Raw genomic sequence first — 25,000 nt, forward strand, 5'->3', positions numbered from 1 at the left:
CTTCTTTGTAATAACATCGATCAGAAAAATAATAATTTTTCAAAAATTATGTTTATATTATATTATATTTTTTTATAAATATAACATAATATAAACATATTATTTTATATTGTATTTCTAAAAAAAAAAAAAAAAAATAAACAAAAAGAAGACTACGAATATTCCGTATTACGAATACATCGAGTGATAAATTGGTAAATTTTAATTAGAAAAAGCCTCCTCTAATAATAATAATAATAATAATAATAATAATAATAATAATAATAATAATAATAATAATAAATATTTTTAAAAATCTTTTACAATCATTTTCTATTTTTTTTTACTTACGAATATATATATATATATATATATATATATATATATCGATCAACAATGTTTCATTGTGATTAGAAATTCTTCTAAAATAATAGATAAAGTATTCGTAAAAGATCTTTAAATATTATGTTTTACAAATATATCGATCTTTAAAATTAACCAATTACTTCTACCGATTAGAAAACTTCCTCAAAATGATAATATTTCTAAGAACCATTTTCAATTGTCTACATTTGTTTATTTTGTTATCTTTTTTTTTTTTCTTGTTTTATCTTTTTATTTTTTTCTTCTTTTACAAATCGATTATATTTTAAAATCAATTGATAATTCGCAAATTTTATTAAACTAAAGTGAAGTCGAATGAAACTTTGATCGAATCATCATGATATACCGAGATAAGCATTCTAAATCAAAACGATTATTGATATAGATAACTTTATCGAGATAACTTACAAAAACATAATGATTTGAAATTTTCTGATATACATAGTTAAACACACATACACACACAAACACACACAGACACACACACACACACACGAGCGCGCGTGTAAAAAGATAGAATTTTAAGAATTTAATTAAATCCCATATTTCCATTTCAAACCTAAAAACGTACGATGCATACGAGAATATGAAAATCGTCCGGTTTCTAAATTGCATATCGTAGTGCATGCCTTTACGATGAATATCTAATTATTTGTCATTCGGGCGTTATTAATCACTATAGAGAATGGGATACGTGCTTGCGTGAATCATTAATGCTTATAAAATCTCAACGGGTGGTTATAACGAAGAAGAATTTTTTATTATTCCAAATAGAAGGGAAAAAAAAACAAGAAGAAAAAGAAGAGAAAAAAAAGAAAAAGAAAAGTAAAGAAAAAAGGAAAAAAGAATATTTTTTTTCTCTAAGAAATCAATGTGAATGAAAAAAAAAAATTCTAATTGCTTCTACGTAAAAATAAAATAATGTAAAGGTACACATACAGAAACACACATACATACATACATACATACATACATATATATATATCTTACTCTCTTTTAGACTTACTATAGGACCATTGGACCGGCATATTCTCTTTAAAGAAGGAACGCTTAAATCGATTTCCCTCGTGAGAGACAAATATCGTTCACATAGTTTCGATTATAAAACAATTCGAAAATGAAACGACTGTGTGAATGAAAGAATATGATCGTTATAATATATAGCGACGATTAGGATGATTCTGACGAGAGAAAGAGAGAGTGAGAGAGATAAAGAGAGAGAAAGAGAGAGAGAGAGAGAGAGAGAGAGAAATAAAATGAGTAAAAATTTTAAAATCCCGAAGCAACGGTGCGGTACGAGTCGACCAATCAAATGCCGATGCGGTGCGTAGTCGATGACAAAACATGGCGTCCCAGCGAGGACATTTGTTTTCAATTTGACGACAAATTCTACGACAAATACGAACCATTGAAACGTCGTTCATTCATTAGTAACAATCGTGATTAAATTATATGAAAATGAAAAGGATAATGAAAAAATGTTGTGATTGATTTTGATAATGTCGTCGTAAATCGGATGAAAAAAGAAAAAAAAAAAGAACGTTTTTCATGTAACTTCAATCACTCACATGTAATCCTTTTTCTCTTTCTCTCTCTCTCTCTCTCTCTCTCTCTCTCTCTCTCTCTCTCTATCTCTCACTCTCTCTCGTATGTCCCTTTTCTTTCTTATTTTGTTATATGTATATTCAATCTTCGAATTATCGAACTTTACGATTCTTGGCACACCAATTGAACATAACTTATTTACTTCACTCACCGTAAATCGATTTACAAGCGACAGCAATTGGAGCAGGGCTAACCCCCTGCCGAGGATTTGACACAGACAACTACAGCTGTTCATCGTACATGAGTTATCCGTTAAGAGCGCTGTAAGCGCCCGATCACGTGATCCTTTATCAAACTATACGCGGCAAATTTCAAATTCTATTAATTGCGAATCATACAATATTATACTATATATATATACATATATATATATACTGTGTGTGTGCGTGTATATATATATATATATATACATATATTTCTTTTCATTGAAATTAATTAAAAAACATTTTAACGTTACTCTAAGTAATATTTTCATTAAAAATAAATACGTTATTATTCTTTTTTTTATTTGTTAATTATGAAATATTTATACGTAGAACATAAATATTTATATCAAATACACGTGGTAAACGTATGTAATATTTGATAATTTTTGGACAGTGTTAATATTTTTTCCAGTGGCGACATAGGTCCTTTTATTATCAACATTATTAATACAGTGAAACAGGTAGTATCATACAGTAAAATAGTGCCGTTTTACAGTAGAGCATCGTAAAGCTTTTTTTTTACATGTTTTCATGTATATGTAGCATTTGAGAGAATAATCTTTTATTTTCGTCGACCACATTTTTATTTCTATTTCCTATTTTCTTTTTTCTTGTTTTATTTTGTTTTTCGTTCATAGTGCTATATCCTGCATTCCAAGGCATAAATTAAGTTCCTCGTTGACATCAGGATTAAGGCTATTTAACAGATGATCGAATTGATCATTCCCTACCGTTCTTCGTAATTTAATAAACTAAAATATACATACACATATATATATAAATTGTTATTATTATTATTATTATTATTATATTATGATTATACTCGAAATATGTCATATAGTTTTAGTTTTTATCAATTTAAATCAATCATAATTCTTACTTGATTATGGAGTGTATTGTTTAAGGATAGATTATGAACTGGATCGCTCAAAGCAAGTTTCTTTCTTCTTTGTCCATGTAGAGTGTCATAATCTACATCATCATATTGAGACGGACTAGGCGGATCGCTTATCATCAAAGAACTAACAAGACGATAATTATTAATAGAAAAAAAAAAAAAGGAAAAAATCATTACATCGATAGGATATTATTATCCTATTAATAAAAAATGATTCTTACTCTATAGGACATCCCGCATCGTCGTATTTCGTTATATCGTTAAGAGTTTCGACTATATTAGATATAATAGATGGAAAGTGTTGAAGGACGCTTGGTGGACTGTTAGCTTCAAGAAGTGAACAAAGTGCAAGAGCTAATAATTTGCGTCTTTCTGGTTGAGTAACGAGAGGCATTCGGCTAACCCAAATGTGTACTATTTGTCCTAGTACAGCTTCCTCGTTCGTTTCATCACCCCCTATGTTTCTTGATAATTCACCGATTACCTATAATTATTTCTTTTACGTGATTCATACACACACACACACACACACACACACACACATATACACAGAGAGAGAGAGAGAGAGAGAGAGAGAGAGAGAGAGAGAAACAAACAAACACACATACACAGGACATATATGGAAAAGTATACATTTAAAAATATAAAATAATAACAGAAAATGATATATCACCTGCGCAAAAATATTTTTACAACAAAGTAAAACTCTTGCGACGATAGACAAGCACATAGTCATAACCATTGGATATTCTTCACCTTTATAAACGCTTCTATAAAAGTAAATTTTTATTCGAGATATTAGATTTAACTTGTTATAAAAATTGTCCAATAATTTAATTTAATAGATTTAAACTTACTCGAATATTTTCATTAAAAGAGGTCTGATCAATTCTGCACCTTGCTCGGGAGAAACTCGAAGACATGTTTCAAATAATCTCATTGCCACAACAATACCTTCACAACGTAAATCTCCTAAAAGTGATCTCAATGTTTCGATTATTACAGTTCCCCTTTGACATAGAAATTCTTGAGGACTCAATAATACATATGCTTGAAGTATGTACAAACATAATCTCAAATTGTCTGTTGATGATTCTGTAAAATAAAATAATATAAGTATATATGACGGAATACATATAATTAGAAGCATAATTATTTTCTCAACCTAATAAAGGAGGCATATTTCGGAAAAGATCCATTATTTCTGGTGTTGGTTCTGACGCATTCTCCAAAAGAGCTAACCATAATTCTAAACCATCTTCTAACAAATAAACATGTCCTTCTTGTGTTACGTCACAGCTTAAATCTACGACACGTACTACCAATGGTTGCAAGATACTACTGTCCGAACCTATCGACTATGAAAAAACATTTGTTTAATTAAATACGTTTTAACGTGGAGAAAATATATAGGGTGGTCTTTTTTCTTTTCTTCATTTAAAATTGAAAACTTTTAATTTTATTTACCTTTTCCAAATGAACCAGGGTCGTTACTATAGCACACCTTAACATATGATGATTTTCAGATTGTTGCCATAGCGTTGATAAATATGAAGTCAGAGCACCGACGTATGGTTTTATATCATATCCCACACGCTCAATCATACATGATAATACAAATAGAACGTGCATCTATCGTGAAATGAAATATTTACTTTTAAAATAGAGAAAAAATATTTCATAGTAAAGATATAAAATATCATCATACTTTGGTATCAGATTCGGTAACTTCTTTTAGCAAAGTGAATAACAAGGAAAATGTAGATTCCAAATAAGGTGTAAATTCTGCTGTATGAAATTGAAAGTCATCTATTGCAAGTTTTAAAGCATCAATAGCTGCCAAACGAACGCCCAAATCTTCTTCCGGGCTCAAAGCTTCTATCATAAGTTGGTAAAATTCTGGTCTCAACTTAGTACTTAATTTTACACCTGTTCAACAATAATATCTTATGAACATACATATATATATTCTTTTTGTTACAATGTGTATAATTGTACTTTTTAAGCATCATCATTCTCTATATTATCAGTTATTTATATAATCTTCCATATCCATTACTTACCTGCCCATCGACCAATAAGCCAACATACACGTCTTCTAATAATTCTATAATTATTACTTTTAACTTTTAATTCTTCCTTTAATGTCGTTGAAAACCATTGATCAAAATTTACCTAACATTAAGATAACAAATATACATTTACTTAATAAAATTGATACTTCTATTATTGTTCATTATTATTCGTACACGATAAATATAAATATTGATATACTCTCTGTTATATTTACTTCGTCATATAAGTCAAAAGCTGCTAAGCCAACTGCATTATAAACAGCATCTTTTAATAGAATTGCATGTAGATCACTGGGTTCAACAGGTTGATGATGTTTTTGTATCAAGTCAACCAGTACTGATGCAAGAACATCTTTAAATTGATGAAAAATAGCCAAGAATACAAGTTGAGTACAAGCCTGAAATTATATTATAATTATAATCATAAAAAGGCAAATCATATCATGTCAAAATTTATTGTATTTTACTTACTCTTAAATTATACTTCCATGGTTCACCTCCATCATCCACAGCTATAAAAATTAATTTTATTTATAATAGTACTTTTCATAATGAGAACATTTAAATATTAAATATACACGTATATTCATTTTTACCTAAGTTTTCAGGATCAGTATCCCACAATTCCAAGTCTGCAGGTGTTAGAAGGAAGTAATGAGTGACAAGTCTCGAACAAATTTCGGTTAAAGTTTGATGCGTAAAAAATTCCTGCCTTAATTGATAGGCTCTCACTGTCAATGGATCTTTAGATTCTGTTTTATAATAGAAAAAAATTAATAAATAATAATAAAAAATAAAATAATTAAATATTTCATCTAGAAAAGGAACAAACGAGAGTGTATATACCTCCAATTCCTTTTGCCGGTCTATACCAAACTGATAATAAAATACTTTTCATTAAATTTAAACATTGTATGATAAATCTTTCAAAGGCTAATGCTTGACCAGCTTCCGTGAAACAATAAAAAACTGAGAATTCTAAAGATGTTGGTATTAATTCAACATAACAAAGTGGATGCATTTCTAATACTTCTAATAACACTTTGGTTAAATGAATTATGAATTTATCACAAACCTCCATTTGTATACCTTTCGAAACTAATGTTTTACCTAAAACAATAAAATATTTTGTAGAATTATAAAGTATAATAGAAATGATATACCATATAAATTATATTGTACTAATAATATTAATATATTGTAACAATACTAACGCCATTCGAGACATGTATGAGCTCGTTCAAATATTACTTCTAAAAATCGCATGACATTTTCAGAGAGAGATGGCTTATGAAATCCATAGACAATAAGTTTACGAAGTATTTTTAATAACAATAATGCTTTCTCTAAGGGTTCTTGTATCTGATTTGCATCTACTCCATTCGATGCCATTATAAGAAATGATTCAGTGTATGTATTCCATGTATTAAGAATAAAAGTGACCACATTGTGGGTTAAGTTTTCAAAGAGTCTTACATCTCCTGATAAACGTTTTGAAGCTAAAGCTTTGACAACATGATGCATTGTAAGAAGCGCTCGATGCTGTGCTATAGAATTTTGACCTCTTATTACTTCCAAAAGTGTTGGAATTAATACGTCCCATTCTCTGGGACAATCATATCTATAAGATAAGATAGAATTAAGTTAATAATTATGATCTTTATACCATCTATTATAATATTATTGGATATTTTAATTCTATGAAATATTTTACCTTGCTATCTTAGCAATGAGAACTGCTAATTGAAGTGCTAATTGATTTACAGGTTCTTCAAAATTACTTATTAAACGTTGACGTAGAAATTCTTTCTCATCTTCTTCTATTCCACTAATATAAAAAAGAAAATAATTGGGACGCTCAATAAAAAAAATAAATTTATATGCTTATGACCGCAATATATAATATAAATATATATATATATATATATATATATATTATGATTATAACTTTATAAATAAACAATAATCCTTACTTCGGTGCATTTTTTCTCCAATATTTATCGACGCCATTTTTAAAGTACAAAACAGCCATCCATCTAATATTAACAGCCAAGGAATGATTTGAAAATACATTCTGGAATAATAAATGAAAGATTAAGTTTGTCAATCAATGCAATCCTTATAAAAAATACTTTCATGAAACGTGCTCATGAATTTATTACGTTCATGATTAAATAAATAAATAAATAAATAAATAAATAAATAAATAAAAAGAAAGAAAAAGAAAAAGAAAAGAAAAGAAAAAGAAAAACATGATTATATTTATATGATCATTCCTCCAGTGAATAACTTACATATAGAGCAGTGTAAAATCCTCTCTGAGTTTCCCATTCCTTTAAAGTTTGCTCTGCTGGTTTTAAAACATTAGGATCTTGACTACCTGCCTGCTGGAGAACTTCTATCACTGCAGCATCCATTTTTTTCCACTAAATATCATAAACATTCAGAGACACATAAAATTGTTCGTAGGGCATTACGAAAACGTTTACACACTCTTATTATATATCTGAGAGTTAGTCAAATCGTTGAAAAGATTTTTTTTCTCTCTCTCTCTCTCCCTCTCTTTCCTTTTCTTTTCAAAAGCAGTGCCTTCGAAAACAGTCAATGGACATGTGATAATAACAATTCTCTATCGTTTATTACAATCGTAATAACATAAGCATTTTATTGATAATAGATGAACGCAGTCACTAATTCTTTTGAATATTTTATGATAACGAAATAAATCTTTAGAAATGACGTTACATCATTTTCGTCGTGCGAAGGTTTCGATGTCGTTACGATGTCTCTATAACCTATATACGAGTAGATGCACGCATCTCACAACGATCTATATTTTTCACGGATTAGATTGAATTACATTCCGTAGTTTCCATTTATCCGAAATACTCGTATACCGAGTCGATGTATTTAATGGACATAACGAAATATAATTCCAAAGTAACTTTTTCTAATATCGAAATGTCACACGCCCGCAAATCGGCATTTCTATGTGCTGCCACTCTCTATCCCTATATTATTTTTTTTTTCTTTTTTTTTTTTTTTTTTTTTTTCTTTTTTTTTCTCTCTCTTCACCCACGGTGTACCCACCGTGACAGTTTTTTACCGGCAATAACAAATATTTTAACAAGGTCACTCGAATATTACAATCTATGTAAATACGATATACATATAACGTTTGCCAAATACGCTTGTCGGTCTATCCAAATATATAACGATGACTTTTTCTTACAAGTATCGAGTATCTATATGCACATTAATCCTCTTCGCATGATCTTACCCACCAAATATCGTTCTTCTACATTTCTGTTTACTTAACGATCATATTCTCTTTAATATAGATTCTCAATAAAACTATTATCTATTCAATAAAAAATAATCAATTACGATACCATAGATATTATGATATAATATGAATGATCATTAATACTATATAATATTCGATTAGATATTACAATATTTATAAATAAATATTTTAATAAATTTTTTTACAACGTCATACGTGTAAGGATAATATTTCGTTCCTTTCGAATGTTTAACAAATAAATTCAAATTATAATATTATTTTTATATTTAAGTAAACGTCTTTACTTTCACAATGAAATATAACAAAAAAATAAAATAAAATTGTTGACTTAGTTATTAATAATTTATCGAGGGAGTATGTTTACTAGAAGCTTCTGTCGAAATTGTAGCGATTCGATATTTGAAAGGATATCCGGTTAGCGCACTCTAACGGATGCATTTTTACTTAACGTTCTTTCTCGTTCATGGCTCGTATTAATATTTAGATCTTTTCACGATGAAGGTACGAATCCAATAATATTTTCGAAATCCTTCTTTCCTCGAACAATTTGATTACTTTTAAAAATCTTACAAAGGCTCGCGCATATTTCTTTCACATTAATAATTCTAATAAGGTGTGTTTTTTATATTTGATACAGGTTATTCAAATCATCGACGATCATATGTTGCAGCCGCTATTCGTGATTGTTTATTAGTGTTAAAAAAAAAAAGTGATTATATATTTCTATGTCACGTATAACGATATATTATTCGTTTAAAAGTGAATGAATTTTTCTTGTAATTATTTTTCTTATTAAAATCATTAATGAATTAACGTGCTGAAAATACGATCTAACCTCTATGTTTATAATAAAATTTTACTTGAATCTTTCTTAAAGTAATAACAAATTAACGATTATTCATTTACAGTTGAACGTATCATTCCCGGCAACAGGATGCCAAAAATTATTCGAGATTTCGGACGAGCACAAGCTCCGAATGTTTTACGAAAAACGAATGGGAGCAGAGGTAGAAGCCGATTCTCTTGGCGATGAATGGAAGGGATATGTAGTACGTATTGCTGGTGGTAATGACAAACAAGGCTTCCCTATGAAACAGGGTATTTTAACTAATGGCAAGTATTTTAAAAAAATTCATTTAATATTCTATATATAACTTCCTTTGTTACAAGGATAATGTTATTAACAATGCTTTTAATAGGTCGCGTACGATTATTACTATCGAAGGGACACTCTTGCTATAGACCCAGACGCGATGGTGAAAGGAAACGTAAATCTGTACGTGGTTGCATCGTCGATGCGAATCTGTCGGTACTTGCTCTGGTAATTGCGAAAAAGGGAGAACAGGTAAAGATAAACTTGGAAATGTTATATATTTCTATATTGTAAGGATATAAATAAGAATGATAAATGGTCTTGAATTTACTAATCGTAGGTATGATAGATAAAATATTTATTTCAATTGGAGAAATTGTTTCATTAGATTAGCTCCCCTTTCTCAGTGTACTATTGAAACAATTACAAATTCATATAAATTATTTCCATTATTAGAAAATTACCGATATGTTATATTTGTAAATTGTGTCAATGTATATTTTCATTAAGGAAATTCCTGGACTTACCGATACGCAAGTTCCACGTCGTTTGGGACCAAAAAGAGCTAGTAAAATTCGTAAGCTCTTTAATCTTTCTAAGGAAGACGACGTACGTCAATTCGTTGTTAAAAGACCTGTACAGAAAGAAGGCAAAAAGGAACGTCTAAAGGCACCTAAAATACAACGTCTTATTACTCCATTAACGTTACAGGTATAGTAGAAGAAAAACAATTGTCGACGTTTTTATTGATATTATTAAAATCGTTTAAATGTGATAACAATCTATTTTTTGTCTCTATGTACTTATAGAGAAGAAGACATAGACGTGCATTGAAAAAGAGGCGTTGTTTGGCACGTAAGGAACAGGCTGCCGATTATGCCAAGTTGCTGGCCCAAAGGCAAAAGGAAGCAAAGAATAGACGTCAAGAAGAAATAAAACGAAGACGTAGTGCTTCCATGCGTGATTCGAAATCATCGAATCAGTCTACACCAACAGCAGCAACACAGAAATGAAAGAAGAATTAAAATGTCTTTAAGAAATAATAAAAAATAATAAAAAATACTCCACATTCTTTCATGTTTTCTTTTACCCATCAATGAATAATTAACTATAGATATATACATATACATACATATATATATATATATATATAAAATAGAATATTAGAAGTAAAAATGGGGAGCCATTAGAAACTAAGCTTTATATATATATATATAAGGTTGGAAACTATGAAACGGGCGTTTTTGTTTAGTTATTTATTTTCATTCAACGCTTGTTCCATAGTTCCCAACCTTATATATATATATAGCTTATATATATATAAATTTTTAATATATTAAATATTTAATATAATAATATAATAAATATTTATATATATATATATATATATATATATAAAAAGCTTATATACATATATATATGCGTATATGTAAAGTATGAAGTAGAAGTATAATTCTTTTTTTTTTTTTTTCTACCGAAAATCAAAGATCGTCAAACGTTTTATGAATTTACCATAAGCACGATCGTACGTGAAACAAATGAATCAACAAACTCCAAGTTCACATTCATTAATTGTAACTTTTAACGAGGTTACTTTGTAATTCGGGCTAAATTTTAATCATATAAAGCATTGAAATAATTTGTTCTAATCCTACAAGTAATAATTTCATCGTAAAGTTTGTGCGTGTCAGTGAGTTTTTTATTATTTTTTTTTTTTTTTTTTTTTTCGCAAAATAGATCTGTGTTAATTAAGTTTTATTTTCGATCTAATATATAAGGAAAAAGAAAAAACGATATATTGTTCTGTGACTTTTTTTTTCTTCTTTTTTACCATTCGTTTTCTCAAGTGCAAGAGAATGAAAAACAATCGATCTTGAAATAAGGAAACTTATCGAATAATTATGGTTTAATATTGACACCATCGAGAAATGAAAATCTTTACGTCGAGCCACACTTATCGTTTCGTTCTTTAAAATCTGACAACGACAAAGGTAAATAAATTTTATGTCGATGTAAATATTGTTCGTAAATAATCGATCGTTTTGATGAAAAAAATTTCTGTCACAATGAAACATAACAAATCCTTTGGTTTGGTTAAACATTCAAATGATATTGATTCATCAAAATATTGGGTGTCTGGTGAAGAATTCTTTCGAACGCCATCAAAAAAATATAAAAACGATTCAGAGGATCGTCGTACGAACTCGAATATTCTTCAATGGCGTCATTGTATAGATTCGAATAATACGAAACTATTAGACGATGATTTTCTTTTACCAACTCAAGAGAAAAGTGACGATATCGAATCGTATATATTAAAAGATATAAAAAAAAATTCAAATAAAGGTGATACCAATTTTCTCGATCTATTCGAATTACCATTTTATCGGCCTGAATCAGAAAATACTGACTATAATACGAAAAGTAAAACGAAGGTATTGTCGAAAGATTTAATTAAAGAAGAAAAAGAAGAAGATGAAGATGATTTGAATGAAATATTCAATTGGATAAATGATTTCGAAAGAACGAGAAAAAAGCTTTATTCCAATGATAATATTCCAAAGGATTTCGACGGTAAAACAAAAGAAAATTCTTTGAAAAATTCATTACGTTCCAATTTCTCATTTGTTACGAAGGATTTCAACGAAACGAACCGAACAAACCCGAATAAGGACGTTTCGAAATCGAACAAAACCGAAGATAACCGATGTTATATCTCCGAATCTTTGAAAGAAAGCAAGGACGTAGTATCATCGAATATTACAAAAACAAATTCCCAAGATCAATCGAATCGTTGGATCATAGAAAATATTTCTGATAGAGTTACACCAAATCAAAATTTCTCATCGAAATTGAGAAATTCAAATCGGCTCGTTTCAAATAACGCCAATGTATACAATCATATTTATTTATCGTCGAAGTATTCGGAAAAATTTCTTGACATAACTAAGTTAATTAAATTAATGCGAAAATTTGCACGTGTTAGTCGTATTAGACGAAGAATATTCAAACGAACAACTAACAATAGATCGACAAATTGTTTGCCCATTGTTCGTATGAGAAATCATTCGTTATTTTTCAATGATTCTGATGATTTGAAGGAAAACGTTTGTGACACTTTGGCGGGAATTAAAGAGGAATTGTCGGACAATTTACTACGGGTTAAAAAGTTACGTGAAAAATTACCGAATTTTAATGTGATTCGTTCTATTTCTACGCCGGAAGTCGATGAAACTTTGAACGAAGTTATAACGAGGTATCATTTATTTATTTATTTGTTTGTTTACTTCTCTTTAATTTCCTTTTTTTTTTTATTATTATTATTATTTTTTTTTTTTGATTTTATTTTTAGAATCATAATAATAATATTACTTTCTTTTATCTACGTTATACAGATGTAAAAATTATATTCGTGATAATAATTATTGTGAAGAAGCCATAACAAAAATGAATGATTTATTAACGAAAAGTGTTAACGATCTTCAAAAAATTGTAAAGGAGGAAAAGCTCGTTCTCTCTAAGAAAACTTTAAGAAAGCCTATAGAAGGTTTTTATAATAATCATTATATTAATTCTTATTAATTGTTTTACTCTTGTTTATATTATTCTTTTGTCAATTATTTTATTGCTTAATATCAAGTTTAATATTTTCATTTGAAACTATCAGAGAAAAGAATTTAATTCTTTTATCTTTTGTTTTTATTTTTTATTTTCATTTTTTTCTTTATTTACAGAACAATATTATAAACATTTAGAATCTATTCATGGAAGGCAAGATTTTCCAAAAAATGACGTAAGAATTCCCGAATAATAAATTCTATTCAGAAAAAGCATATATGTATTTATATACATACATATATATATATATATATATATATATATATATATAGACACATGTTTGTGTTTATAATTATTATATTTGTTATAGATTAAGCAAGTATTAAATGGCAGGAAGAAAATGATTGATAGAAAAAATAAAGTTAAGGGATTAATAAATGATATGTTGCGTTTAACCAATGATATTTCTACTGTAGAAGGTGATAAAGAAAATATTAAAAAGCCTGTCAATCGTAAAACGAATGTTTCAGATAATATGAAAACTAGACAATCAAACAATAGGTTGGTTCATTGAAATATATATTAAATATACATATAGAGTGGATTTATAAAAGTTTCTAAGCGATTTTAAAAGTCAATTATTCTTCCTCAAGACTATTCAGATATGCAATTAGGCTAGTAATATTACAAGCTAGGTTCTTAGTTTGATAGTCTGAAGAAAAAAGAAAAAGAAAAAAGAAAAAAGTTAGTCTAAAAAATCTCATAGAAGAGTTATTTATTTTTAATATCAATTGGAAACTTTTGCTTCATCCTGTATATTTATATAGGTTATTCTCTTCTACGAATTATAAATAATTATTTTCTATGATTAAATATAATAAAAACTATACGATGATTTCAGATTGGAAATGAAAATGAATCGTGGTGAAAAGATTAAATCGAGTACGATTAAGAATGTAGATCAAATGGCAAGTGAAGTGAATTTTATTTCTAAAAAATTTCAAACTGCTTCTTCATCTTCTAGTTCTTCCTTTTCGAATGTTAGAAAAAACAAACTGGTTAGCTTTAAGAAAGATAAAACATTGAAAGAGAATCAAAATCGTTCAGAAAGGCCGATCGTTTGTTATCAACAATTAAAAAGTTTAGAAAAGACGAAAGAATCTGCACGTACGATTTCAAATATTTCTTTCAATAATAACAAAGAAAAGGTTAAGAATAATGTTTGGGCACGTTTGGAAACTGTTCAAGCAAATAAAGATAAAAAAAGTAATGAAGTGTGCGAAAAAAAAACAAGAATGTCACCGTCGATCTACGTTATCGACAAGCATCATGATCGATCGAAGAAATCTAATGATATCCGTTTAAAGCGGCAAATCAACGTTCAACCAGTTTGGAAACCAGGCGGCACCGTTAAATCCTTTGCTTCTAATCCAACGTTTCGAAATAATGAACCGACTAATCGTCGTACGTGGCAGCAACGTTTTGAAAAAGACAATCAAGAAATAAAAAAGTAATTATTATTTCTTTTCTTTCTCCTTTTTTTTTTTCTTATAAAAAAAAAAATTCTATTACATATTGTATTTTATATATGTATTTATTAGATCGATCAAAATTTGTCTCAATTTTTATGTAATAACGAAATTATCGTTAATACAAAAAATATATATATATATTAGGGAAACCGGAAAGTAATGTCGTTTCTGCGCATGTCGATATTTGATTGTGATTAAAAATAAAAACTTGTTAAAAATTTATTCGTTTGAATTTAATTTAAGAAAGCGACATTACTTTCCGGTCCACCTAATAATATAATGTAATAAAATTTATTTTCATTTTTTCAGATCAATCATTAATCCATCAGAGCCAACAGTCTCGAACAGAAATAATCTCTTTAAGGAGTATCGAAGGAATGGTAATTTTGGCGAAAAATGTGTAACTGATTTGTGCGAATTACTCGCGTAAGTAACATTATTATTATTATTATTATTATTATTATTATTATTATTATTATTATTATTATTATTATTATTATTATTATTATTATTATTATTATCATTATTATTATTATTATTTAATTACATCTATTTTATACATACAATTATATATATTACTGTATCATATAAATATTTTTTTTTAAAGCGTGTCCATATTATTATTGATTGACATTTTTCTTTTTAGAGAAATAAGAATAACGCAGAAAGAATTAAAAGACAATAGTAATTTATTATCCGAAACGCATTCCTCTCCGTATAATCAATCACAAATACCATTATCGAATACATCCTTGAATAAGGTCCGAGTTAATAGTGACGAATTATATTCGAAGAAAGAGAAATCTGAATCTAAATCACGTCCAGGTATACCGAGATTAAATCCATTGAAAGTTGTATTTAAAGATAAACATGATGATAAGTTATCAGTTACGCATAATTCTTCTAATACAAATGTTTCTACGGAAATTTTCACGAAAGATTATGAAAAAAGGGAGGAAAGTGAAAAAATTTCATGTTCCAATGAAAAAAATGATAATAGAAATTTGTCATCGACGATTTTATTAGAAGTTCCTGATAAATTCCCTATAATTCCATCCTCTGAATATAAAAATCATGAAATTGACGAAGAGACAATGAATGAAAATATTAAAGAAAAATCGTTTAACGAAAAATTACATTCATCTAATGAAAAAATTATTAAAACAGATGATACTTTAGAAAAGTCTATATTAAAAAGTAATATCAATTTGGATCATGATACATTATCAATCGAGAATCAACCAAGTTTAATATCTTTTAGAAATATAAACTGTAATCCTGAATTAAATTCAATATCTACTTTAATAACGATGGTAACATCATCAAAATGTTGTCAATTATCGTGTCCGTCTTCGTTATCGTCAAAAACCAATTTTATTTTCGAACAGTCTTTTGGGAAAAAGAAAACGAACGAAATCGACAAGGATTCTTTAGAAAATTCGACCGATGATAATGACGAGGAAAATGAATTTAAATTGAATGAATTAAAAGATCGAATTAAAAAAGATTCTGATCTAATTGAAGATAAGAAGAAACATCAAACGTCTTTGAATTTATTATCGGATATTTTATGTTCTTCAACATCTTATGCTTTAACAAATAAATTTAAAGAAGATCAAAGTAAATTAGAATATTCAAATATTAGAAATGATATTTCGAGGGATTCTTTGAACAATGTTTCTATTGATTCGAAATCAAACGATGATACTGATCAAGAGATAAAATCAATAGAAAATGTTCGATCCAAAGATAATGACGAAACGATCGCATGCATGATCGACGAAAAAAAATGTAAAAGTTCACAAACTATAACGGATACGAAATCATTTTGCGATGCTTATACTAACGTCGAGGATACAAAATCTAATTGTATTAAATATGTCGATAGAATAGTTCCTTCTCCCAATGATATTGATTTGAAAATATCATTGAAGGATGTTGCTACGGAAATTCTTTCGCAAGATCAATCGACATTATTATTAACAGAAATGAACGAATGTTCGTCTACGGAGAAAAATTGTGCTACTGATTTAATTATAAATTCTTCGAACGATTGCAACGAAATTAAGACCATTATTAACGTTGAATCAAAATCGGTATACACGTGCGAGGAAAAAGATCTGGATCATAATGATCGATGGGTCATGGAAACCGTAGATTTATATTGTGAACAACCTAATGACAATCTACCAATATCAATAGAAAAATGTAAAGTAGAAAATAATGATTCTATTGATCCTAATGATCGATGGGTCGCGGAAACCGTAGATTTATATTGCGAACAACCTAATTACGAAAATGACTTCAAAGAGGATAAAAATGAATTAAATAAATCATCTGAATCGAAAATAAATAATAATGTCACTATTAAAAAATCTATGTTATCGGTATCATTGATTGATCAATTGAAAGGTATCAAAGAACAATTGGAAAACGTTGATATAAAATTGAATAAATTACAGGAAACTACAAACGATGCCAATGATGCATTTTCTCGTATTAACATAACTAATATACCATTTGATTCTAATACCAAGGAAATAATATCTGTTTCATCGAATGATTTATCAGAATCGTCCAATATAAAAAATGTTATGATCGATGATCAATCATCTTCTTCGACGATAGAATCGTCTATATCTTCTAATTCTTTCAAACGATCATCGAGTATTTCGCAAGAACGTCCTTTCGAACGTTTTAATATAAATTTCAATGAAATAAATGATGTAACAGATGTTTTCCAAATGACATCTTGTTATTCGAAAAATTTATGCGACGCCATTAAAATCTATAAAGATAAAACGATCGTTAATAATCAATCGGACGAATGTAAAAAAAGTTCATCGAAAAAGTCATTCGAGGAATCTGTAGGATATTTTGAAAAAGATCCTAAAGAATTTGACGAACAATTAACTTGCGAATATTTTAATAAAAATTGTTCTCGTTCTTACGACAATAATAATTTTAATGACGATGACAAGGAGATTATTAGTATTAAAAGTAAATCATCTTCTGTCGAACATATTTTTTATGAATTAAGAACAACTGATTATTCATCATCCGCCGATGAATCTGACAATGCTGAAAGTTTCGTATGTCTTTCGATTAAAAATTCTAACGATGTGCAAAAGAGAGAAACGAAAACAATATCAAACTCCATTGGGAAAGTATCGTCAAGTGTTTTGAGTATAAAAGATCAACGTTTAGAGATAATGAAATATTTAGATAAAGAAACTAATTTTACATATTGTAACGAACAAACAGAATCGAATGATTTTCATGATTTAATTATTTCTAGAGAAGGCTTGCTTCTTCTTATCTACTTTACTGTATGTTCCATCGTATTTTTTTGTTTCAACTTTTCTATCACCTGTGAATCATGGTTTATTACCTAAACGTTTATTTAGTTAATAAATAATTAATTTTATTTTTGTTCTTACAGAGGGCTCGTTAGATTTTGATTTGTTAGATTTGTTTCTCACGTATTATCTTTTACGTTTTGTTTGTAATAAAGGTTTAAAAATTTAAAGATATTTTTTTATAATATTAACATAGTTTATATATATATATATATATATATGTGTGTGTGTGTGTATATGTATATGCATATGTATATGTATTGAAAAATTTTTTAAACTAAGAAAAAAGATAATATTAAAGAAGATTATATATGTTGCACTTATGTATTAGTTTAAATATACGATTATTACTTTCTGCTAATAATTATGTAATTTCATTTTATTTTGTGATCTCGTTAAAAATGTTATATTTAAAAAAAAACTAAATTGGTAAAAATATGTAAAAGTATAATGATTATGGCTACTTTTTTTTCAGTTTATCTTTCTTATTTACAAAAAGAAAGAAAAAAAAAGAAGAGAAAAATATGATATATTTTTTTTTTTTTGATATATCAAATATTCAATCCTCATCCAAGACCTCGATCGTAGCCGATCCGGTGATATCGACTAATTCTTTCGAGGCAAACGTGGCTACGATCTTTTGTTCACCAGCTTTTTTTAGATCCAAATTATGTTGCACAGAAATTTCTTCCAATGGTCCAACATCCCTGAAAGGTAAAATCTTGTTTCTGGCCAATCCAGGACCAGCGTAATTAAATTTGCAATTAGTTAATGTTTTTTTCAAAGGATTCTTAAAGCTAAGCGTTATGGTCGACGATTTTCCAACGACTGGTTCACCTTCGATCTGCAAATATTTGATGTTTTAGAAACAAGATCTTTCTGAGGGAATACTTATTTTTATCCTTTTTGATGCTCTGACATTTCCATTAATAAATTATCAAAATCGAACCTTAACAGTGATATTAGGTTTGAGAACTTGAAAATCATCCTCATCCGCCCAAGTTTGTTTCGTCTCTTTAACCGTAGCAATCGTGTAGAGTTTCATTATACAATACTCTACCAATTTATCGAGATAATCGTCTACGGTGACTGTTAGTCTTAGTTGTTCGCCTGTGAAGAAATAGAGATGGAGAGAAAAAAAAAGAGGTAAGAAAAAAGAGAAACAAAATTATCATACACGTGAAGAAATAGAAATGTACTTTTAAACGCTTCCTAGTAAAATAAAAAAAGGAAAAAAAAAATCATGTAATCAATTTACATAAATCGTTATGTAATATAGCATTATTTGTCTGATGATTCATTAAAATATGATAATTATTCGATATAAGTTTGTCATTAAATAGTTGAAAAGGAATGTGAATGTGAGTGAGAAAGAGAGAGAGAGAGAGAGATAGAGAGTGAAAAAAATTATACATCGTTATAACGAAGTTGATTATTATTCTAATCTTACTGGCATTAGGTTGAAGAACAAAATCACCAGAGGCTCTCTTCACCAAGTTTGCCTTGACTCCGGTATAATAAACACTCCCTGCGGATAATATAGCCTGAATCGTTCTTGGTTTATTCGATTTATTCTTTATATTTACGGTAACTGCAAATGGTTCTCCTATGTTAACACGTTCGAGATCAACTAGATCAAATTGAACGTCTTCCTTGCTTGGTTCTGGCAAGGAATAAAATTTTTTTGCTCTGTCTGTACTACGTATTGCTCTGTACAAGGTCAATCTTTCTGCCTCCGTGCCTGTTTTTTTTTTTTTTTTGCAATAACAAATTGCGAGAAAAACAAAAATAATAAGATTAAAACACAGAAGATAAACAAACAGACAGATAAATAAATAAATAAATTTTTTCCAACCTTCTTTAGCTTTGTAAAGGGACGTTATATCCTCTCTATCCTTGTCACCATTTGGATCAAAGATCCATGGTGCTTTTGTCAAGATCATTCGACCGATACTAGAAATGAAATTATTATTATGTATATGTGATATAATAATTTATAAAAAAGAGAGAGAGAATGTTTCAACTAACTGATATTTGTTACAATCGATCTTGGAGTATCCTAAATCGCTTTCTGGATCTTCCTTCCATCTCATAAGATCGGCGTTAACTGAAGCCAACATAAAAGTAACGTCAAAATTATAACCAACGGCACCTTGTCTTATAGCTTCGACGGATGCAGGTCCACATTGATAAAAACTATCTGATTGTTCCTGCGGTGTAGCGTCTATCGCTTGCCAACCACCATAACCCTTAGGTAAATCAGGCCTGGCCATCCAAACGTCGTTCCAAACGTGATAATTCCAAATCGAATCTTCACCCATCATATTATTAGGATCATATTCGAGTTCCTCGTTATCAGCATTGTAATAACGATCGACCGATAACGAGGCATTTGCGTCGTGGGCCGATACAAGATTTGATACAACTCTGGATGGTATTCCAAGTGCTCGACAGACGGTTGTTACGACACCAGCGAATACCCAACATTGTCCGTATTTTACTTCGTCTTTTGTTTCTAAAAATTGTTCTAATATCGGGACGCTTCCGGTCCAGGCTGCTGGTGCTGTACCATCTTCGTAATCACCGTCCCATCGACCAGTTATAACACCTTGATCATCGTTCGAATTTACCTGCATAATGACAAAATTATCATATTGTATATGTACATATATCTGTATATTTTTTTTTTCTTCTTTTTTTCTTTTTTGTTTTTCAACTTACGATTCTTGATATCGCACGACACATTTTAATGGGATCTCCTCTGGACACAGCCTTGATACCCGATCTTTCCAATAATAATTGACAAGCTGGTAAAATGCATGCGTCGAATTGACCAAAGACCCATTCTCTGCCTCGAGAACTTCCCCATGGGCCAACCCATATTTTTCCAACGTCATTCATAATGTATTCGTCGAGAAGTTGTTCATCCTCCATGAAAACCAGATCATCTGTGAGAATTTTATTTATTTTTTTATTTTTTTTTTTTAAATCCTTTTTCATCAAACGCAGATATTTAGATATTTTTTCTGTCTTTTCTTTCTTTTTTTTTTTTTTTCTTAAAAAAAATCTGTTATCATATTTATGAATGATATACCTTTCAGCCAAGGATTGAACAACAAGTATATGTCTTTTTCATAGTGATACGTATTCGGAGGTTCTTTTCTTCCAAGAATCGTTGTCTCCACGTTCAATTGCCATACACCAATTGGACTGTCAATTGGACTTCTAACTTCAACCGATAAATCCATTCCATTGATCGCTACCATTCTTACACCCCATGCTTCTAAATCGGTTAAATAAGTGTCTCGATTGGTTATAGTGTTGATGCCTCTGGTACCCTTCATTACATTTGGATTTGGACCAAAACTGAACAATAGTCTGACGATATCAGTTTCATCGACGTATTCACGATTGAATCTCAATGCCAAATTGAAAGCTTGACCTCGTCGTAATATCGGTGTCGGATTTTCCGTATGAATCATTTCGTAATTTATAGTATGATGTGCTCTGGCATTTTCTTTCTCGTACATGTAGACCATGTCAACGAACAATGGTTCCTTGTTAGACATCTAATGTCCGGTTAAACACATTTTTATGATTAATTTTTTTAACAAATTTTGTCATTTTTATAATTAATTTCTTAATTATATTATGCGCAAATATATGTCAACAATTTGTTTAGAGTTCCATACGACATACAGAACTTTCTCAATTCTTTACATTCTATTCAAACTTATAGAATGAACGTTTTTTTAATCTAATATCCATTAATAATATTTATTATTAATTATTAAAAAATAGTAAGTAAATCCTTTTTTTTTTTTCTTTTTTTTTTCCTTTTGAGAAAATTTATCTCTATCATTCCATTCATATTTGATATTAAATCAAAATATTTTCATCTAACGTTTACAAATTTCACGTTTATACGTTAACGTTTACAAAAATAGACAAATAATTGTCATACTGAGATTTTTTTTTCGTCAAATCTATACATTCCATTCTTTCCACTTTAAATTTATTTCTTACGTCAGAACTCAAACTCAAGAAATATATATATATATATATAGATAGATAGATATGCGTATATGTACATATGTATGAACAAATAGAAATAAAAGTGTATATATCCGCTCTTTTGACGAATCGCGTCATCGTATGAAAGTAAGTCTAAGTAAGAAAAATCAATGTTACGTGATCGGATTGTGAATGAAACTCTAGAATCTCTGAATGGAATTGAATCGTGACCTCCTAAATGATTCATCGATTTCATCATTCTGTTACAGTGAAATCTGACATTCCGTGAGAATGTAAATGTATTTTAAAAATAATTAAATCACTGTAAATATTTTTAAACTGACAACTCTCTTGCTTTTAACGAATCTCTAGAAGAAAAGAGAAAGAGAGAAAGAGAGAGCGATCTCTCACGCGTTAAAAAAAAAAAAAAAATGAAAAAAAATCCTATTAAGCTTCAAATTTAAATATATGTATATTACATAATCCTCTACAAAATTTTTTTATACATTTCGTTTCCATAGTAATAACTTACAACTATCCGCTTATTGTGAAATCATTTTTTTTTCTCTTTTTTCCTTTTTTTTTTCTTTTCTCTCTACGCAACAAAATAGAAATCTAAATCTCAAAAACGTGTTCTCCTTTAAAAAAAAAAAAATTCTTTCGCACACATTAAAATAGATATTATATTACAAAAGTTCGTTATTGTAATTTAAAAAAAAAAAAGAAAAAAAAATTAGATTAACATTTCATGTTGATTATGGAGATAATTAAATAGAAATAATTAAGAAATTAGATCCTTTCTTTTTTTTTTTTTTTTTTTTTTTTTTTTCTTTGAAAAAATTCATTAGTACGATTAAAGAAATGTGGATCAATATTTCAAAGTAAACATAATTAAAAGTAAAATTAAATGGAATCGATTAGATACTTTTTCGTTTCTCTTTTTTTTTACTTTTTTTTTTTTTTTTATAACATTTAATGTTAGAAGACTAACCTTGAGCTTTTTATATGTCTAAAATCCACAGTGCGTAAAAACCTTTCACTTACTACTATCGATTTCCAAGTTAAACAAAAGTCTGACTGATGATCAAAGACGTTTCACGTCTTTTTATATAATGTGCAACATCCAACTCACTGACCGCAGTATCCCCACTACGATGATTAGAATGCCTACTGATATAATATATACCTCCGTTGACCTTAATTATTATCTTTAAATAATTTTTAATTAGTTCATTTTCTTACACACGTAGATACGTAAACACGTTCGATCAAAATCAAATTATTTCTTTTAGCCTTTTAAATCGTCACGAATTTCATTATCAAATTTGTTTTCTTTCCCTTTCAAATGTCTCCCATCGATTATAATATATTATTATCCTATAATTATTGATAATTTATTTTCTCAAAAAAAAAATTTATTTGTACTTAATAATATTCATAAAATTAAATTCATCATTAATTTTTATTCGTAAAAGATCAACTTAAAAGTTATATTATAAATAATTATAATTTATATTAAAAATTGAACTTGGTAAATTCACATAGTGCCAGCTTTTTTTCTTTTTTCGCATACATAAAAACAAGAAATTAAAAGTCGATGAAAAAATGTTATCAAATGGTATCAATGAAAAAATGTTAAGATTTCTATTAAATTTAATACGTTTTGTTCTCAATGAAAAAATTTCAATGAAAAGTAAAAGAAAAAAATCGCATATCTATTCAAACTAAAACCGAGAATTATCATTTTCTGAGTTCTTACGCATGCATATCGTTTACTACAAAATGTTATCTTATCGTATGAAAGAACAATCATAATTAAGTCCATATAATAAAATAATATAATAAAACAATTTAATGGATGCTGCGGTTATCCGCACATGTTATCATAATCATAAAGGAAAAATTTATTTGGTTATCAGTTAAAAGAATGAAAGGAGAACAAGAAAAAGTTTTCATAGATTTATTTTGCGTTCTTTGTCTGGCTGTGTCTATCTGTGTTCGTGTGTGTGTGTGGGTGTGTGTGCGTGTGTGTGTGTAATCGGCCTACACGATTCACGTTGTAAAGTATTGGTCATTCTTTTTCATTTCCAATTACTCATAAGCCTTCTTCCATTTCTTTCTTTTTTCTATCTACTTATCTGTTTATCTTTCTTTCTTTCCAAAAAACACAGGAAAGTTTCTTTTCAATAATTAACGAAATATGATCCTACGATACTCGTATATCGATCATTTCGATCAATGACGTTTTTTTTCTTTTTTGTTTGTTTATTTGTTTGTTTTTTTTTTGCTTTTCTTTTTGTTGTTTTTTTTTTGCATTTTCTTTTTTTGCATTTTTCCTTTTTTTTTTTTTTTCTTTTAAATATGAAATGAAAGATAATAATTTCGATATATCTTCATATTGACTAATCGACGAACGCAATCCGAGAATGTCAAAGGTGTAATAATTTAATTAAATTAAAAAAAAAGAAAAGAAAAAATAAAACAAGAAAGACAGAGAGGAAAACGAGAGATAAGAAAAAGTTTGATAAGAATAATGATCGTTCCAATAAGGTGAATCTAAAGAAATATATACATCAATTTTATGTACCTTGACGCTCGGAATGCGCGAACCGACATGGTGATTAATATTAATTTGAAAATCAATATTTGAACCAGTGAAATAAATAAATAAATAAATATATATATATATATATACATATATGTATGCATATATTAGAAGATATATCTCATCTAAGTAAAATGGACCGTTTATATTCGCGCGAGCACCCATCTAAAAAGTCTAAAAATATTTAGATTAAGGCAAGTATAGATGTGTATATATATACGTGTGTATGTATGTACGTATGTACGTACGTATGTATGTATGTATGTATGTATGTATGTATGTATGTATGTATGTATGCATATGCATATATAATAGTATATAAATAAGAACAAGGAATCGGTAACTTCTTCGCTACGGAATGCGGCAGCTAACGCATATTCAGCTT

General features: G+C 28.5%; 5 protein-coding genes across 9 annotated transcripts in view; 2 read left to right on the top strand and 3 right to left on the bottom strand.

Annotated features, from left to right (window-relative positions):
• LOC124430150 (endophilin-A) overlaps window positions 1-2,229 on the bottom strand; it is a 19,004-nt gene extending 16,775 nt beyond the window's left edge. Inside the window, exon 1 of one of the 3 annotated variants that reach the window (XM_046976319.1) lies at window positions 2,120-2,229. The gene's annotated coding sequence lies outside the window, so the exon portion shown is untranslated. Of the gene's footprint in view, window positions 1-1,369; window positions 1,501-1,931; window positions 1,981-2,119 lie in introns of those variants that run through there. The other 2 variants (XM_046976321.1, XM_046976320.1) reach the window with 2 other exon arrangements.
• Window positions 2,230-2,576: 347 nt separating this feature from the next.
• LOC124430152 (importin-11) lies at window positions 2,577-8,552 on the bottom strand. Its single transcript, XM_046976333.1, has 17 exons — window positions 7,442-8,552; window positions 7,121-7,221; window positions 6,862-6,975; window positions 6,362-6,768; window positions 5,994-6,257; window positions 5,744-5,899; window positions 5,619-5,659; window positions 5,363-5,545; window positions 5,136-5,247; window positions 4,781-5,001; window positions 4,540-4,704; window positions 4,238-4,430; window positions 3,930-4,167; window positions 3,746-3,842; window positions 3,294-3,556; window positions 3,055-3,196; window positions 2,577-2,926 (listed from the first exon to the last, which is right to left on the bottom strand). The coding sequence occupies exons 1-17, from the start codon at window positions 7,562-7,564 to the stop codon at window positions 2,807-2,809; spliced, it is 2,940 nt and encodes a 979-aa protein (XP_046832289.1). The 5' UTR covers window positions 7,565-8,552; the 3' UTR covers window positions 2,577-2,806.
• Window positions 8,553-8,849: 297 nt separating this feature from the next.
• On the top strand, window positions 8,850-10,609 carry LOC124430154 (40S ribosomal protein S6-like). Of its 3 annotated transcripts, none has more exons than XM_046976335.1 (5): window positions 8,850-8,955; window positions 9,363-9,567; window positions 9,654-9,799; window positions 10,058-10,258; window positions 10,357-10,609. In XM_046976335.1, exons 1-5 carry the CDS (start codon window positions 8,950-8,952, stop codon window positions 10,558-10,560), a joined length of 762 nt encoding a protein of 253 aa, XP_046832291.1. In that variant the 5' UTR covers window positions 8,850-8,949; the 3' UTR covers window positions 10,561-10,609. The 3 variants fall into 3 exon arrangements, with proteins under 3 accessions (XP_046832291.1, XP_046832292.1, XP_046832293.1); XM_046976336.1 differs by lacking the exon at window positions 8,850-8,955 and adding an exon at window positions 9,045-9,067; XM_046976337.1 differs by lacking the exon at window positions 8,850-8,955 and adding an exon at window positions 9,141-9,163.
• Window positions 10,610-11,040: 431 nt separating this feature from the next.
• Window positions 11,041-18,046, top strand: LOC124430151 (putative uncharacterized protein DDB_G0282133). The gene is made up of 7 exons (XM_046976332.1): window positions 11,041-12,803; window positions 12,943-13,094; window positions 13,282-13,340; window positions 13,476-13,666; window positions 14,007-14,615; window positions 14,947-15,063; window positions 15,284-18,046. The coding sequence occupies exons 1-7, from the start codon at window positions 11,593-11,595 to the stop codon at window positions 18,030-18,032; spliced, it is 5,088 nt and encodes a 1,695-aa protein (XP_046832288.1). The 5' UTR covers window positions 11,041-11,592; the 3' UTR covers window positions 18,033-18,046.
• LOC124430153 (hemocyte protein-glutamine gamma-glutamyltransferase-like) lies at window positions 18,040-23,382 on the bottom strand. The gene is made up of 8 exons (XM_046976334.1): window positions 23,002-23,382; window positions 21,091-21,565; window positions 20,718-20,944; window positions 20,025-20,626; window positions 19,852-19,949; window positions 19,447-19,737; window positions 18,946-19,106; window positions 18,040-18,840 (listed from the first exon to the last, which is right to left on the bottom strand). Exons 2-8 carry the CDS (start codon window positions 21,563-21,565, stop codon window positions 18,556-18,558), a joined length of 2,139 nt encoding a protein of 712 aa, XP_046832290.1. The 5' UTR covers window positions 23,002-23,382; the 3' UTR covers window positions 18,040-18,555.
• Between the last annotated feature and the right edge of the window lie 1,618 nt (window positions 23,383-25,000).

Source organism: Vespa crabro, chromosome 17 (genome assembly GCF_910589235.1).
Source record: "Vespa crabro chromosome 17, iyVesCrab1.2, whole genome shotgun sequence".
Classification (NCBI taxonomy): Eukaryota; Metazoa; Arthropoda; class Insecta; order Hymenoptera; family Vespidae; genus Vespa; species Vespa crabro.

Bases quoted from the DNA above. Each gene is read 5' to 3' on its own strand.
- LOC124430154 (XM_046976335.1), top strand. The intron at 9,568-9,653 runs GCAAGTATTTTA...TGCTTTTAATAG, and splicing joins ACAGGGTATTTTAACTAATG to GTCGCGTACGATTATTACTA. The intron at 9,800-10,057 runs GTAAAGATAAAC...ATTTTCATTAAG, and splicing joins TTGCGAAAAAGGGAGAACAG to GAAATTCCTGGACTTACCGA.
- LOC124430153 (XM_046976334.1), bottom strand. From the start codon at position 21,565: ATGTCTAACAAGGAACCATTGTTCGTTGACATGGTCTACATGTACGAG. The intron at 19,950-20,024 runs GTTAGTTGAAAC...TTTCATTTCTAG, and splicing joins ATCGATTGTAACAAATATCA to TATCGGTCGAATGATCTTGA. The intron at 18,841-18,945 runs GTTCGATTTTGA...AAATATTTGCAG, and splicing joins AACCTAATATCACTGTTAAG to ATCGAAGGTGAACCAGTCGT.
- LOC124430152 (XM_046976333.1), bottom strand. From the start codon at position 7,564: ATGGATGCTGCAGTGATAGAAGTTCTCCAGCAGGCAGGTAGTCAAGAT. The intron at 3,843-3,929 runs GTAAGTTTAAAT...TTACTTTTATAG, and splicing joins CTTTTAATGAAAATATTCGA to AAGCGTTTATAAAGGTGAAG. The intron at 3,197-3,293 runs GTAAGAATCATT...TCGTCTTGTTAG, and splicing joins GATGCGGGATGTCCTATAGA to TTCTTTGATGATAAGCGATC.
- LOC124430151 (XM_046976332.1), top strand. From the start codon at position 11,593: ATGAAAAAAATTTCTGTCACAATGAAACATAACAAATCCTTTGGTTTG. The intron at 12,804-12,942 runs GTATCATTTATT...TACGTTATACAG, and splicing joins TTGAACGAAGTTATAACGAG to ATGTAAAAATTATATTCGTG. The intron at 14,616-14,946 runs GTAATTATTATT...TCATTTTTTCAG, and splicing joins GACAATCAAGAAATAAAAAA to ATCAATCATTAATCCATCAG.